This window comes from Octopus sinensis, linkage group LG24 (assembly GCF_006345805.1).
Source record: "Octopus sinensis linkage group LG24, ASM634580v1, whole genome shotgun sequence".
In the NCBI taxonomy this organism is placed as follows: Eukaryota; Metazoa; Mollusca; class Cephalopoda; order Octopoda; family Octopodidae; genus Octopus; species Octopus sinensis.
Window position 1 is genome coordinate 4,995,006 of NC_043020.1, and position 18,098 is coordinate 5,013,103.

At 39.3% G+C, this 18,098-nt stretch overlaps 1 protein-coding gene across 9 annotated transcripts in view; it reads right to left on the reverse strand.

Moving 5' to 3' along the window:
* LOC115223936 overlaps positions 1–18,098 on the reverse strand; it is a 57,317-nt gene that overhangs the window by 15,634 nt on the left and 23,585 nt on the right. For 7 of the 9 annotated variants that reach the window (XM_036512700.1, XM_029794679.2, XM_029794680.2 and 4 more), the window contains 3 exons: positions 15,883–15,965; positions 6,481–6,995; positions 4,406–4,449 (listed from right to left, as the gene is read on the reverse strand). In XM_036512700.1, coding sequence (XP_036368593.1) covers positions 4,406–4,449; positions 6,481–6,995; positions 15,883–15,965 — 642 coding nt within the window. The remainder of the gene's footprint in view (positions 1–4,405; positions 4,450–6,480; positions 6,996–15,882; positions 15,966–18,098) is intronic. The other 2 variants (XM_036512701.1, XM_036512705.1) reach the window with 2 other exon arrangements.

Consider the following 18,098-nt stretch of genomic DNA (forward strand, 5'->3'; position numbering starts at 1 on the left):
CGCATCGACTGGCCTCCGTGCTGTGGCACGTAACAAACACCATCCGATCATGTCCGTTCGCCAGCCTCATCAGGCACCTGTGTCGGTGGCACATAAAAACACCATCTGAAGACCCGGCAAGACTAGTCAGGCCATAACCCGTGGCCCCTACCTGGGACGTAGTCAGTCCGCCTGTGCATACCTTCCTTCTTGTGACACTTGTGAAGACCTGTTGAGACAAGTGATCAAATCAAAACAAATCAAAATAGATCAACATCAATGGAATTTGTATCTTTGTGGTACCAGGGCTGGTGGCACACAAGAAAACCATCCGAACATGGCCGTAGCCAGTACCGCATCGACTGGCCTCTGTGCTGTGGGCTCATAACAAACACCATCCGATCATGGCCGTTCGCCAGCCTCATCTGGCACCTGTGTCGGTGGCACATAAAAACACCATCCGCAGACCCGGCAAGACTAGTCAGGCCATAACCCGTGGCCTCTACCTGGGACATAGTCAGTCCACCTGTGCATACCTTCCTTCTTGTGACACTTGTGAAGACCTGTTGAGACAAGTGATCAAATCAAATCAAATCAAATCAAAATAGATGAACATCAATGGAATTTGTATCTTTGTGGTACCAGTGCCGGTGGCACACAAGAAAACCATCCGAACGTGGCCGTAGCCAGTACCGCATCGACTGGCCTCCGTGCTGTGGGCACGTAACAAACACCATCCATCTGGCACCTGTGTCGGAGGCACATAAAAACATCATCCGAAGACCCGGCAAGACTAGTCAGGCCATAACCCGTGGCCCCTACCTGGGACGTTGTCAGTTCACCTGTGCTTACCTTCCTTCCTTCTTGTGACACTTGTGAAGACCTGTTGAGGCAAGTGAAAATCAAATCAAAATAGATGAACATCAATGGAATTTGTATCTTTGTGGTACCAGTGCCGGTGGCACACAAGAAAACCATCCGAACGTGGCCGTAGCCAGTACCGCATCGACTGGCCTCCATGCTGTGGGCACGTAAGAAACACCATCCGATCGTGGCCGTTCGTCAGCCTCGTCTGGCACCTGTGTCGGTGGCACATAAAAACACCATCCGAGCGTGGCCGTTCGCCAGCCTCGTCTGGCACCTGTGTCGGTGGCACATAAAAACACCATCCGAGCATGGCCGTTCGCCAGCCTCGTCTGGCACCTGTGTCGGTGGCACATAAAATCACCCACTACACTCTCGGAGTGGTTGGCGTTAGGAAGGGCATCCAGCTGTAGAAACACTGCCAGATCTGACTGGCCTGGTGCAGCCTTCGGGCTCCCCAGACCCCAGTTGAACCGTCCAACCCATGCTAGCATGGAAAGCGGACGTTAAATGATGATGATGATGATGATGATACATAAATACATACATACATACAATTAGGCTAGACAAAAAGCATTTCAGCTTCATCTGGGGAAGAAGGGCTACTGATGCTATTTTCATAGTCAAGCATCTGCAAGAGAAGTACTTAGCTAAGAATAAACCATTACACCTGGAGTGCCCTGCTGTGTGATACGGCAGGCTTTGAGTAGGTTAGGGATAGACAACTGGCTGGTGAAAGCTGTACAAACTATGTACAAAGACGCTGTCGGTAAGGTGAGAGCTAACGAGTAGAGCAAAGAATTTAGTGTACAGGTGTTAAGTGTTCATCAAGGCTTAGTCTTTACTTCCCCCTTGGCCCCTCATTGTCCTCCAGGCCATAACAGAGAAATTCAAGACCAGCAGCCCCTGTGAAACTATTATATGCTGACAATCTGGACCTCATAACGGATTCCATATCACACCTTGACGAAAAATTCCAGGTGTGGAAGCAAAACCAGAAATCTAAGTGCCTTATGGTCAACTTAGCAAAGATTAAGGTCCTGTTAAGCAAGAAAACTAAGAGGACTCTTCCCACTTCTGGTAGGTGGTCCTGTCCAATTTGTAGGAAAGATGTTGGCAAGAACTCAATAAGGTGTACCCAGTGTAAGCTATGGGCACACAAGAGGTGCAGCAACTTAATTGGAAAACTATCAGAGAAGATGGTTTTCATATGTGGAAGACGTACAGGATCCAGAAAAACTTCAGAGACTCTGGAAACTGATTCCTTCGTATGCTCTGGTGGATTATGAGAGGTAGTAGTTAATTTAGATAAAAAAGAAAAAGTACTGAGGCCAATTCATTTAACTAAAAATCAAGACAGTGCCCCAACATGACCACAGTCTAATGACTGAAACAAGATAAATACACACATTTATATATATATATATATATATATATATATATATATATATACAACTTATAAACAAGGGCAAAAGAAAAAAATTTCGGATCTTTTCAGTTTGAACGGCAGTTTTTTCTAATGGGTCATATGAAATTGTCACCCATAATTATGACCCTTGTATCGATCTATTGCATTTCAATCTGTTTTAGGGTTAGGGGTGGGGGAAGGGTATCTTTTTTTCTTCACAAATGTAAATAAACCCAATCTGTTTCTTAAACGAGGGACATATTCATACGGCACAGAATGTTTTTTTACCTCAATAGACGTCACTGATTGATTGAAATTGCCAAAATTGAAGAAAAAAAACAAAAAATATCTTACAAACTATAGAATTTTCTCAATAAAGTCAAGAGAAAAAGATTTTTTATAAACACATTCTACCAGTATACGAAGCTTAAAATTTTTAAGTTACCTAGAAATTATGTTAAAAACTGCCGTTCAAACTGAAAAGATCCAAAATTTCTAATGCCAAATATGCCGAAAATAGACAAATTGTCAATAACCATATAATTTATCACTATAAACACGCATCTCGAAACAAGCCATGGATATCAGTAAGTATTTCATTTATGTCTTACATATTTATCGCTGATGAGGAGAAAATTCTTATGAATTAACTCTGAAATTGGGACCGGTACGAAAATAACGGAATTTTTTAGAAATTTCTGTTGGCTTGTTTCGAGATGTGTGTTTATAGTGATAAATTATATGGTTATTGACAATTTGTCTATTTTCAGCTTATTTGGCATTAGAAATTTTTTCTTTTGCCCTTGTTTATAAATTTAACCTTTAAAGGTATTTTTTAATATGCTAGCCATTGATAAAAATTTTTTTTTCAAAAAAATTTTATCCTATATTAGATATATATATATATATATATACACTTTATAATTAGGGTTCAGCAAAGATTTGCTTGACCACATACCTAAGTTTAGAAATAGCAGCCAGAGAACCTTAGCTATTTTCTCTACTTTAAAAAGAGACTCCTGGAAGAAAAACAAAGTACTCGAAAACAATCCACACAGGCAGAGAGGAAAAATAACGAAATTCAATCGATATTTGATTACCCATGTATGCGTTTCAGAATTAGATTGGTATAAAGAATGTAGAATTTACACTTTACCCGAACATTTTCTTCTTCAGCATGGGACTTCACAATATTAAATCCAGAGGCACTGGAAGAATCGAATGTACCTCTCCAACTAACAGTATCAGACAGATCATATTCAACGTCAGTACCGCCGAATTAAATAAATATGAATGGGGTTCATCACCTTCCCCTGCACATGTGTCGTCAAGTAACAAGTAATTTTTCCAGGAGTCTCTTTTTAATGTAGAGGAAATAGCTAAGGTTCTTTGGCTGCTATTTCTAAACTTCGGTATGTGGTAAAGCAAATCTTTGCTGAACCCTAATTATAAAGTATTACTTAGGTTTACCGTGAAATGGTCCTTTTTCATGCCGAATTTTACTTGGTGAAATTATTGATTACTAGTTAATTAATTAATTTTACCCATTGTTATTATTGATTATATATATATCTCTCTTTTACTTGTTTCAGTCATTTGACTGTGGCCATGCTGGAGCACCGCCTTTAATATATATATATATACTCTTTACTCTCTCTTTTACTCTTTTACTTGTTTCAGTCATTTGACTGCGGCCATGCTGGAGCAGCGCCTTTAGTCAAGCAAATCGACCCCTGGACTTATTCTTTTGTAAGCCCAGTACTTATTCTATCGGTCTCTTTTGCCGAACCGCTAAATGACGGGGACATAAACACACCAGCATCGGTTGTCAAGCAATGCTAGGGGGACAAACACAGACACACAAACATACACACACATACATATATATATATACATATATACGACAGGCTTCTTTCAGTTTCTGTCTACCAAATCCACTCACAAGGCATTGGTCGGTCCGAGGCTATAGCAGAAGACACGTGCTCAAGATGCCACACAGTGGAACTGAACCCGGAACCGTGTGGTTGGTAAGCAAGCTACTTACCACACAGCCACTCCTGCGCCTATATATATATATATATATATAGACATGCACTTCTTTTCCATATTAGTATAAAGTATGAAATACTTCAGAATGAATCAACTGACTCTTACCTGTATCACCATTCTTTTTGCATTGGCATTTTCTCTACCGGATGCTGAGGAGAAAAGAAATCATCATCATTATCAGCACCATCAGTAGCAACATAATCAACTGACATCCCACACAAATGTACACTCACAAACACACCAACTTGTACATATACACACTCATATGATATGTGCTTACATACATACATGTGTGTATGTATATATGTATCTATGTCAGATCACTTTCGAGTGCTACTGGTAACATGTAACCCAGTACAACCTGTTGCATGGTCGGGCCATCGGTGACTAAACCGGCAACCCCACCAAGCTTGCTTTGTGAGGAGGGTGTTTATTGGACACCCTGCAGGATGAAAAACAAAACCAGTCAAAGGGCGGAGGAACTCTTGGGAGTCAACGGCCATCCAAATGTGTAATTTTTTTCCTTTTTTCTTAAGGCTTAAGGCTGTGTCATGCGCGGGGACATAGAAGTAAACGGACTGAATACTCGATCGCGTGGTTAAACCATTAGGAGTGAAGGACTCCTAGCCCTTGTTAGGGTATCCTTCTAGAAGAAGGTAACTCAGGTAACTAGGATAACTCCGACATAAAACCTGCGGCTCAGTGGTTACCGATGATGTTGACTTGTTCTTCTTTTCGGATTATGGCTGCTGTTGCTTAGTGAGTGAGATTGACTCAGTGCACAGCCTTTCCTCACTTTAAAAAATATCTTCTTGCACGATAACAACATTGATTAAGCTTGGTGCAATGGCTATACTCGATAATGAGGGGGCAGCCACCATGTGTGTATCAAATATAAATTATTTTTTCTTTCTATCTTATTTTCCTTCCTATCTTATAAAAGAGAATTAAATATAAATTCATTCCAATCTATTTAACATTCACTCTATGCTGAGTGGTGATACAGCAGGGGCAGATTTTCAAAATCCAATGAATCTTTATACATTTATACAGTTAAGAAATTTTACAAATACACTTTTTCAAGGAGATATGATAAACCTATTATAATGTGTAATACTACATGTACTTTTCATATTTTATATATAGTGATGTAATTCTTTGGACTAACAATGTTTAAGGCTGAAGAGAGCTTTAAACCATCTTTTATATCAATAATGCACTGATGTAATAACGGATTGTTTATAAAGCTTGAAACACGTGTACCGTGATATCCTTTGTGTTCTGTTTTTAATCTATATTTGATATATTCTCTCTCACCTCTGCCACTATCTAGCTTATACAGGTGCTTACACTTATCATGTATTCACTCTAAGTTTGTGTGTGTATGCATATATGTATGTATGGTTACAGACGTGGCTCTGTGGTAAGTAGTTCGCTTTCCAAGCATGTGATGTTAGGTTCAGTCCCACTGTGCGACACCTTAGCTGTGTGATTTCTATTATAGCCATGGCCCAAACAAAGCCTTGTGGGTGGATTTGGAAAACCACAGAAGAAACTTATTGCTTGTATTTATATATGTATATGCTAATATATACATGTCTGTGTATGTGTATATATACATATATACATACATAATACACACACACAGAGTTTAGTGTTCCGATCAACAAAAAATGTCCTCCATTTGCTGGAAGATAAATATTATTTAATGTACAAAATATTAAATTGAGAGCCGCTAAACATTTCTTGTCATTATAAAGTCTGCCTAATATGGTTAAGCAGGTTTTATAATAACAAGAAACTACCTATTCACAGGTGTGCGAGAGAGTGGGTGGGTGTATGTGTGTGAAGAAATTACCTTGTTTTCGCTTCTTTGCAGGTGACAGCAAATTGTGTGTATATATACATATAGGCACATATATACAACAGGTTGTTTTGCAGTTTCCTTCTACCAAATACACTCACAAGAATTTGGAAAACACTTGTCCAAAGTGCCATACAGTAGGACTGAACCGGAAACAATCCAACTGGAAAATGAACTTCTTTACCACAGAGCCATACCTATTCACATGCATGCGTGCGAGAGAGTGGGTATGTGTGTGTGTGTGTGTGAGAGAGAGAGAGAGAGAGAGAGAGAGAGAGAAAGCGTAGGTGGGTGTATTTGTGTATAAAGAAATTACCTGGTTTTCGCTTTTTTGCAGGTGACAGCAAATCAGCCAAATGAGGTTGACCAGTGTTCTTCAGGGCATCTACAAACACAAAGAAAGCCTTATCTTGTTTGCACATGATTGTATCAATGAGTTTTTCATTCATAGATGCTCCTTCAGCTTTGATTCGGTCCTTTTCAGACATTGTTAATACATCCTTCTGCAACAAATGATCCAATACGTCATTCGCGATCATATTCTGCACTAACTTCACACGGTTGTCCTTCACCAATTTCTTATGTTCTTCACTCATCATCTTTTCAGAATTGCTGTCTGTCGATTCATCAACAACTGATGCCAACTGAGAAATATTCTTATTGGGGAATTTCTTACTGCTTTTCTCAAATGGCACTTTACAGCCTGACATGCTTGGCAATGGATCAGATTTGGATTTTCGCAGGTTCTGTTTTGTCAGTTGACTGCCTGGAATTTCCTTTGGTTGATCTGACATTTTTTCACAGATCTGGATGAATGTTTGCAAACTGTTCCTAATTTGGTAAGATCAAAAAATAGAAAATAAAAATAAATGTTATGATGATGGTGGTGGATGGGGAGTGAAAATATAAACATCACAAATATGAATTACAAAATAAAAAAAGGTCAATTTAATTGAAGTTGAGCTGTAATTTTATAATACATACAGAAGTTTTACCTAGAGCACACATGTGTGTGTGTGTGTGTGTGCAAAAGAAGTTATTTTTACGTATCTTTCTTAATTTCAAAAGATAAAATTGTGGCCGACTTCAGCCATAATTGTTAAGCCCCCAAGAACTGTGTGCAGTTATTTGTAGGGGTGATCGCATTTATGAAAACATACAGATAAATAAGTTATGTTTACAGACCATCTTTGCAATTATCTAATCCATCTCGAAAATCAAAGTTAAAAATAATTAGGGAAAAAAGTCCAAACAAAGAAACAAAAAAAATGTCAAAAAAGTTAGAAATAAGCAAAACAGTTGATTACAGGTGTGCAAAACAGTTGATTACAGGTGGAAGCTGTGCAAAAGTTCTTCTAATACCAATAGAAAGTTGGATATGTAAGAGAAAGTGGGAATATTTTTTCAATTCACATAAAACAAATGTTTTCCACACCACCTTACAAACGCAAAAACTTTAATTAAAAAGAAAAAATCTCAGATTTGTAATCTCTGTATTTTTGAACATCATCATCGTTTAACGTCCGCTTTCCATGCTAGCATGGGTTGGACGGTTCAACTGGGGTCTGGGAAGCCAGACGGCTGCACCAGACCTAGTCTGATCTGGTAGTGTTTCTACGGCTGGATGCCCTTCCTAACACCAACCACTCCGTAAGTGTAGTGGGTGCTTTTTACATGCCACCGACACAGGTGCCAGACGAGGCTGGCAAACGGCCATGCTCGGATGGTGCTTTTTACGTGCCACCGGCACGGAGGCCAGGCGAGGCTGGCAACGGCCACGATCGGATGGTGTTTTTTACGTGCCACTGGCACAGGAGGCCAGTCGGGGCGGCGCTGGCTATGGCCACATTCAGATGATTGTCTTCCGTGCCACTGGCACTGGTATCACAACTACGTGGATTAAAAACAAAATTGATAAATTTTGATACGTTCACCCATACGATTTTCACTAACAAAAAATACTCGGGTTTTTCACGTGGAAACAAGTACTCTGACCGCCTATTGTGCGGCAAATCCCTTATTTTTGTTCTCAAAAAAGGGGAGGGTACGCAACGTAAAAGCAAAGAGGTGTGGGTTCGAGTCCCATGCATACAGGAAAACCTACATTTTTCTGTCGAGGGCTTATATGCTCTATTATTGGGCCATTTTCTTTAGTCATTGAGCGGAGATCGCTTATAAGCTTTAAGCTTATAAAACACTATTATTATTATTATTATTACTCACAGAACTGTAAAAATCAATGCTTCTTAACAAAAACCATTGCAGTAAAAGCACATGAAAGTTTGTTTACAAAAACAACACTACAAACTAATTATAGTTCTTTCCAAAAGTGACCGTTGCCAGCGCCACCCCGACTGGCCTCCGTTCCGGTGGCACATAGCACCATCTGATCGTGGCATTGCCAGCTTCGTCTGGCCTCCGTGCCGGTGACACATAAAAAGCACCATCCGATCATGGTCATTTGCCAGCCTCGTCTAGCACCTGTGCTGGTGGCACGTAAAAAGCAGCCACTACACTCATGGAGTGGTTGGCATTAGGAAGGGCATCCAGCTGTAGAAACATTGCCAGATCAGACTTGACCTGGTGCAGCCTTCTGGCTTCCCAGACCCCAGTTGAACCATCCAACCCATGCCAGCATGGAAAGTGGACGCTAAACGATGATGATGATGATAAAATCTGATGGAATGAAGCAGGTTGTGTGCTAGTGTAATGGTAGCATACTTGTTGCGAAAACAAAGAGGTGCGGTTAAAGTCCCACGAGTATGGAAAAACCTACTTTTTCTCTGTCAAGGGTTTATATGCCTCGTTATTAAACTATTTTCCTTGATTGCTTGTAAAATACGATTGTTATTATTTACAGAATATATATATGCATACACTAAGACTTCAGAAAAATTATTTTCAACATCAAATACACAACGTAAATGTTAGCATATTAATTCACAATCTTTATATATTTAATAATGATCCGTGTATTTCTGGAAAACGTATTTCTATAAAATGTTAGGAGCGGGGAGAAGGGGGGGGTAAAATTTCCAAGGGTTCCACTTCAACTTGTTTTCTGGAACAAAAAAAATCGGTTTTGTAGCATGTTAGGAGACCACCATAATTCATTCCCCGAAAAAAAAAATTTTCCAATGATTCTGGGATGCAGTGGGGGCACACACACACACACTTTTGTTTCTGAACAAAAATGAGGGGTTTGCCACACACTAGAAGGTCAGGTACTTGATTCCATGCAAAAAAAAATTCGAGTTTTTTTCCTTATTAGTGAAAACCGTGTGGGTGGAGGGGTTAACATTTACAACATGACCAAAGGGGTTAATGTTTACAACTTGACCCAGAATCGAAAATCAGAAAAAAATAGTACAAAGCATGTAAAACAATGTGTCGGAAATGAATTTGAAAAAGAAAATTAAAATGCGCGCAAAGCATTTTGGGAGAGGACCTCAGAAAATTCACAAGATCTGAGTTTTTCCCTCATAACTTTTAGGAAAATGGGATTTTTCAATGAAATTTTATAGAAATACCATTCAAACGGCATACATCACCATTATAAAGAAATTTGTGGGGAAAATCTTTTCCAAGGTGGTGGGAAGAGGGCTTTGGAAAATTCACAAGATTCAAGTTTTCCCCCTGTAACTGTTACGAAAATTAATATTTTTTTATTGAAATTTTGTTTAAATACCTTCCAAACAGCATGCATTATGACTATAAAGTAATCTGTGGGGAAAATCTTGAGGTGGGGAGAGGACTTTTGGAAAATTCTCAAGATCCGAATTTTTCCTCTTTATATTCCGAAATCAAAATCAACTTTCTACAGACACCCTAGTGTAGAATTACTACACTACGTAGTGTTTATTTCTACCCACTTTCAATAATTTTTAATGTTTTGGCTTCAGTTTTATTTAATTTTATCTTTATTTTTACACTTTTTTAACCCTTCCATCATTATTCTCATTCACTTGTTATTACTTCCTTTCTCTCTCTCTCTATCTTTATATATATATATATATATATATATAATAGAAATATTAAAATAACTAAGTCTCTCTAAAATTAGTATGGCGATAAATATATATATATATATATATATGTATAATCATCATCATCGTTTAGCATCTGTCTTCCATGCTAGCATGGATTGGACGGTTCAGCCGGGGTCTGGGAAGCCATGAGGCTGCACCAGGCACCAGTCTGATCTGGCAGTATTTCTACAGCTGGATGCACTTCCTAACGCCAACCACTCCGAGAGTGTAGTGGGTGCTTTTTACATGTCACTGGCACAAGTGCCAGGAGAGGCTGGCAACGGCCACGATCGGTTGGTGCTTTTTATGTACCACTGGCACAGGTATCACAACTACTATTTCCATTTGATATTTATTTTTATGTTGCTGTACTTGACTCAATAGGTCTCCTCAAACACAGCAGGTTGCCCTACGATCCAAGGTAAGCACAGCAGGCCGTCCTGCGATCCAAGGTACTTTGGATGGGCTAGGGCCTCTATGTGAAGCTGGTGCAGAAACAGCCATGAACTCACGTGATTTGTTGGGTCTTCTCAGTCACAGCGTATCTCCAGAGGTCTCAGTCTTTCGTCATTGCCTCTGTGAGGCCCAACGTTTGAAGGTCATGCTTGACCACCTCATCCCATGTCTTCCTGGGTCTACTTCTACCCCGCATACATTCAGCTGTTTGGGAGTGGCACTTCACACATCTCTCCTCATCAATCCGCAGTACATGACCATACCAGCGCAGACGTCTCTCTTGCACGCCACATCCGATGCTTCTTATGTCCAGCATTTCTCTCAGGGCACTCTGTTGTGTGTGCACACTGACATTACACATCCAGCGGATCATGCTAGCTTCATTTCTTTCAAGTCTACACATGTCCTTGATGTCACGCAGTGGGACTGAACCCGGAACCATGTGGTTGGTTAGTAAGCTACTTACCACACAGCCACTCCTGCGCCTATATATATATATGATGATGATATATATATATATACACCGGAGTAAGCACATAAATGTGAAACAAGGTGGAAAAGAGAGTACTCAAATACCAGAAGTAGAATAATATGCTTTATTTAAAAGCAGCAGAAATTCAACAGAAGCTGTTACTCGGAGTTTCACGTTCCCGTTCGTCGGACAGTTTTGTTAAAATAAAACCGAAATAATAATTTGATCAAAACTAGTTAAAGTACACACCTTTAAAAATGGATTTGTTTCATTGGTCTTATCAAATAACAGTCTTAAGCATGCGACAAAAATAAATGAATTCAGTATACATTATAAAGAAAATCAAGGAAAAACCTTAAATCGTAGAGCGGATTCAAAATACATATTGTAATTAATTATATAGAAATATAATTCGATTAATACAATTAATACATAAAAATTAAAATATTTCACAACAGTATATACTCATACTAAACCATCAATATACATATATACATCAAAATACACAGATAGATGTACACAGACCACATACATATGCAGACATACAAATGCAAAACGTAAATATACACACAAATACATATATATACGCAATCTTGCACGCATGCAATAATCACTTGGTGTATACGGCGGCGAGCTGGCAGAAACGTTAGCACGCCGGGCGAAATGCTTTGCGGTAATTCGTCTGCCGTTACGTTCTGAGTTCAAATTCCGACGAGGTCAACTTTGCCTTTCATCCTTTCGGGGTCGATAAATAAGTACCAGTTTCCCTTGTGGGTAGTAAAGAAATAGATATTTCGTCTGTCGCTACGTTCTGAGTTCAAATTCCGCAGAGGTCGACTTTGCCTTTCATCCTTTCGGGGTCGATAAATAAAGTACCAGTTTCGCCCTGTGATCGATGTAATCGACTTAATCCCTTTGTCTGTCCTTGTTTGTCCCCTCTATGTTTAGCCCCTTGTGGGCAGTAAAGAAATGTATACATATAGACTAGAAGTAAAACGTAGAGAGGGGGGAAGAAAAAGAAAAAGTAAAGCATCAGATAGCCAAAGACGTGAGTAAAAGAAGGGGAGAAGGGCGTGAAGTTACAGGACCCTATACATGTAACGAAAAGGGAGAGAAAAGATAACAAAAGAAAGGAAGAAAGAAAACAGCCTGACCATGCGTAACGAACGTTCACAAAATATAATTACGTATACATGTATATATAAAAGTGTATATTAGCAGTAAATACACGTATAAGAACACATATATAAATATATTGAGATAAGTACTTAAATACACATCCACACAAATTCAAGTGAATACATGCATACATATACATCCATGTATGTATGTGCATAAGTATAAATATGCACGCTCACTTACACATATACATATACGCATGCATACGAATACATATGCAGGCCAATGCAAATCTCTATATATATAAAGCTGAAGTTGTCTGTGTCTGGCAGGTTTGGTAGCCTTCAACTGAACACTATCTCCTCCGAGACCCTTCGGCGCAAGTTGACCAAAATTGAGAGTATGATAGAAGAAGGCTTGTTCTTCCTTCCGTAGAAGAAAAAATTCAAATCGGATCATGTTAACAACCAAAAATTATTTACATCAAAAAGGTGCTTTTTTTTTCTATGAAAATCCCTATTTTTTACGATTTTTTTACAGCTGTGTCGCCATTTTTCGGTGTATTTCAACCAGAAAAATGTTCACTTAAAGAGAATAACAAGCTACATAATGCAACATTTTTACTTTTCAAAAATACCAATTCTAAAGGGTTGAAACAAACCCGAGCAACGCCGGGCGATACTGCTAGTATTCACATAAAACCATGTCTAGGATCTGACGTATATACAAACAACATTATTTTAAAAATTGCTGAGTACATACTAATAAAATTTAGATAAAAGACATGCAAAATATAACACCCAAAATCGAATTATCTATAAATTAAAAGATTAAAGTGGTTTTATAAAATACAATAAAATGAAATAAAATAAAATCAGATTCCTAAACAGGAAAATAATATTAGTATGTAACAGTCGAAGGTTCTTCTTAAGAAATATATCGAGATATATACCAAAACTTTGCGATGCGGAATCAATCGTGCATAATGCGAAACAAATCCAACAGTGTGATTAGAAACTAGTCCAAGAATCAAAAATATAAGCGAACCATATAGGATATTGCTAGTAGACATTTTAAATTTAGCTGCGTGTCTGCACGAATTCAAGAGTTGGCTTCTTTGATTCAAAGAATTATTGTCTTGGAGTGGCTGTGTGGTAAGTAGCTTGCTTACCAACCACATGGTTCTGGGTTCAGTCCCACTGCGTGGCACCTTGGGCAAGTGTCTTCTACTATAGCCTCGGGCCGACAAAAGCCTTGTGAGTGGATTTCATAGACGGAAACTGAAAGAAGCCCGTCGTATATTTGTATATATATATATATGTGTGTGTGTGTGTGTGTGTCTGTGTTTGTCCCTCTAGCATTGCTTGACAACCGATGCTGGTGTGTTTATTTCCCCGTCACTTAGCGGTTCGGCAAAAGAGACCGATAGAATAAGTACTGGGCTTATAAAGAATAAGTCCTGGGGTCGAGTTGCTCGACTAAAGGTGATGCTGCAGCATGACTGAAACCAGTAAAAGAGTATATATATATATATATATATATGAGCAAAACGCCCCCCCCCCCGTCCAATGGACGGTGCTGAGTTGTCAAACATTTAAACCAAATAATCTCAAAACAACTTGTTCGACCGTCCCATACGCCTCCTCTTTGAGAAACACTGATTTAACTTAAATTTGATACACCAGCAAAAGAAGAAATAAAGATAGACTTTTTTTCTATTCCAAAGAAAAACGATTTTTCTGTTGCTGGATGCCTGTATCCCTGGAGATTACATCAGGGTAGGAGAGTGTGTGCCCTCTGGTATCGCAAGTAGATGGCTTCCAGAGGAGAAGAGTAGAAATTGCCTCGTTTTCAGCTCTATAACAATGTCCAGCAAACTGGACTCTCCTACTTTTCACAAGAGATGACATAGGTGGTAGTTTCCCATATATTTGCATTTTGGTTGGATGACGCTTCCACGAGAGATTTTGAGCTCTCATAAGGAGGCAAGTGTAGGTTCCATCCAACTGCCTCTCAAGCTTTTTTGATAACGTCCAGGTTTCTGAGCCATATAGTAGAATTGGTTCAGCATCTTACACCTTTACAATGTTCACAGAGCATTGGACAGCAATCATGGTGTTGATATTTTGACACCTAGCTTGTACCATGATGATGCTGGTTACTCATCTCCAAAATTCAGATGGTTTCCCATCCTCCATGTCAGCCAACATTTTCTCAACTACAAATTTGTGAGAAAAAGTGCCACACCCTAGCAGTTGAAGGAACCTGTGGAAGAGGTAGACCCAGGAAAACCTGGGACGAGGTGGTGAAGCACGACTTTCAAACTTTAGGTCTCACAAAAGAAATGACTAGAGACCAAGACCTTTGTAAGTATGCTGTGCCTGAGAAGACCCGACAGGACAAGTGAGACCATAACCTGTGGCCTCTACATGGGATGTAGCCAGTCTACTTATGCATAGCTTTCCTTCTTGGGACACAAAACTCTACTTGTGAAGACCAGTTGAGGCAAGTGAAAATCAAAATCAAAATCGATCAACATCAATGGAAATTGCAGCTGTGATACCAGTGCCGGTGGTACATAAGAGAACCATCCAAACGTGGCCTTTGCCAGCACCGCCCCAACTGGCCTCCGTGCCAGTGGCACATAAAAAGCACCATTCGATCGTGGCCATTTGCCAGCCTTGTCTTGCACTTGTGCCAGTGGCATGTAAAAAGCACCCACTACACTCACGAAGTGGTTGGTGTTAGGAAGGGCATCCAGCTGTAGAAACACTGCCATATCACACTGGGCCTGGTGCAGCCTTCCGGCGACCCAGACCCAATTTGAACCGTCCAACTCATGCCAGTATGGAAAACGGACGTTAAACAATGATGATGATGATGATGACCGTTTACCAATACATCGAGATATTCCTGAGAAAAAGAAGGCAATATCATCAAAATTTAGCCCAAAACACCATGTATATATGTGTTTTCTATGTCAAATTAACCACCAATGCTGGTCGGACCTATTTCTTCATTACCCACAAGGGGTTAAACACAGAGGGGACAAACAAGGACAGACACAGGTATTAAGTTGATTACATCGACCCCAGTGCGTAACTGGCACTTAATTTATCGACCCCAAAAGGATGAAAGGCAAAGTCGACCTCGGCGGAATTTGAACTCACAACGTAACGGCAGACGAAATACCGCTAAGCATTTCGCCTGGCGTGCTAACGTTTCTGCCAGCTTGCCGACTTAATGCAGGTCAGACCTGGCTGCGGACCATGATGTCTGGCACCACACGATCTTCAACGCAGACAGCAAGTTTGAGGAACAAAGAAGAGACGCGCTTAAAGACAAGAGACGCAGAAGGAAGGAGTGAGCCGCCTCTGACACCAAACCGGATGTTACCTTCGTCTGTGGACACTGATCACGGACCTGCTTTCCCATATCAGACTTCTCAGTCATGAGCATGCATGCATGCGACATGGAAAGCCTTCCTGATCTTCGTTCACGAAGCCGAGCCATGATGATATAAACATACACATGGATATAAATATACATAGCTTGAGGCTCACTTTGGGTTCAACAACATCACTGCCAACAACAACAACAACGGTAATGGAATTACAACATCAAAAATATTAGAAATACTTACTTTTGCTTCAATATCTTTATGCCTGTGGGTTGGATAATTTGAGGTGTAATCCTTTCTTTCACCTTAGCTGAAATAGGTGACTTCTAAAATAAAAGAGTCACAAAAAACATTAATGTTTGGAAATCATTTTATAACTTACTGGCAAACATGACATACCACACACGAATATATATATATTATATATATATACTAGCAGTATGACCTGGCAACACCGGGTCATAGTGTTAGTGCCTGCATATACAGCTGCGTGCATGCACACATACACGTGAGTACTGTCCAAATCTCCGACCAATCACATACAGCTAGCTGGCATTCAATTGGCGTATCAAGTTTCGGGCATTTTGATTGGATTTTGGATAGAAAATTCACAAAAAAAGTCACTTCTATTGATTTTTTAATGGCTTTGCGGGGTGACTAGGGAAATGTAAAGATGTGCACGACCACCCTTGGATGGATTTGAATAATCACAGAAAGTGCAAGACCTCTAACAGAAAAATTGTGGATTTGTATAAAGGACACGCACACAGACATTTTGCCATTATATACGCCATGATTTTCTCCTTGTTTTTTCTGTGTCCCTTTCTGTAGAAGAGCGTAGGCTCGAAACGTAAAAGACTTTTTCTATTCCTGTGCGCTATACTAATACATCTGTTTGTTTATACACCACCTGCCTTAGTCTTTTGTTTATTTTCGAAACTTTCCCTTTATATATATACTAGCAGAATTGCCCGGCGTTGCTCGGGGCTGAATTGCTTGAAAGTACTGTTAATGATTGCACTGAATTATGATGATTATTCAGGCAAATATTGATATAAGTTTACGGTGGGAGATAAGGACTTAACGATCAAACGTGTGCCATTGCATTGTTTTGGGGGTAACCAAATTTCTGATGAGCATTATAGGGGCACCAACTTTAAGTTTGAGAATGTGTGGTGGTAGTCCGGGGTGCTCAAAGGAATTGAGTACCTCTATTGGATAGTTGATGACGTCATCTGGGTCAGGAGTTGTATCGATAGACTGATATACATAGACTTCCCCAGGAATGAGTTTTAGCATTTCATCATTAATATGGTGAACAGTTTTATTCCTCGGGGCCAGTATAGCCTTTTGGCCAATCCAATCCATATTCTGATAATTAGCTTGTAGATCTGTGAACACTGCATCTCTGAGATCAGAAGGCGTCTTAACAATGGTACAAATGGAATCGATGGCAATATTACCATTTTCATCCCCTGGTATTTTGCCTTCGGCAAGTGCAAGGAGGGTGTGAGGAAAAGCTGCTGATGTGATATTACGTCGCATATGAGCACGCATATTGGTGTGAAGTTTGAGAGTTACTTCCCTTTATTAAAAAAAATATGCATTAAAATGGAAATAAATGATGGTAAATTATTTTTAAAATCGTAGACTCATCGTAGACGCGCGCTAATACCCAGAAGGGCTCGATATGAATCACGACTAAAAGATACCCGCTTTTGGTTAAACTGCATCGCAAAATGTGGGATTAGTTAGGAATGTAAATTGGAGTAGACAGACACACAACCTTTCTTTTATATATAGATTTTCGTCCTAAAAAACTTTGTATGGAGTGAATGGTTACCTCTATGGAAATATATACACACACATTATACATACATGTGTGTATAGATGAATATATAAATACATTTAAATATCTATATACACTTTTGGGCGATCTTTCTGCTTCTTAGAGATAACTTTAGATCTTATTTTCGTCCTAAAAAACTTTGTGCGGAGTGAATGTTTACCTCTATGGAAATATATACACATACGTTATACATACATCTGTGTATAGATGAATATATAAATACATTTAAATATCTATATACACTTTTGGGCGATCTTCCTACTACTTAGAGATAACTTTAGATCTTATTTTCGTCCTAAAAAACTTTGTATGGAGCAGAGTGTGTAAAATGTATTGAAATTTGAGTTAAATGCAAGTAAATGAAGTTAGATTTGCAAGAATGGCAGTAGTTTACGTACATGTTCGAAATGTGAAGTGTTTTAGTTGTTTAATCAAATATTTGCGTAAAGTGTATAGAAACGTAAATTGTAAAAGAAATTGAATTGAAATTTTTAAGAAAGGAATTTGTTTACATACATGTGTGAAATGGCAAATGTTTGTGCAGTTGTCCGAAATGGAACCAGGGTAAATGTGTGGAACTGATGTATTATAATGAATAGTCCTTCTTGAA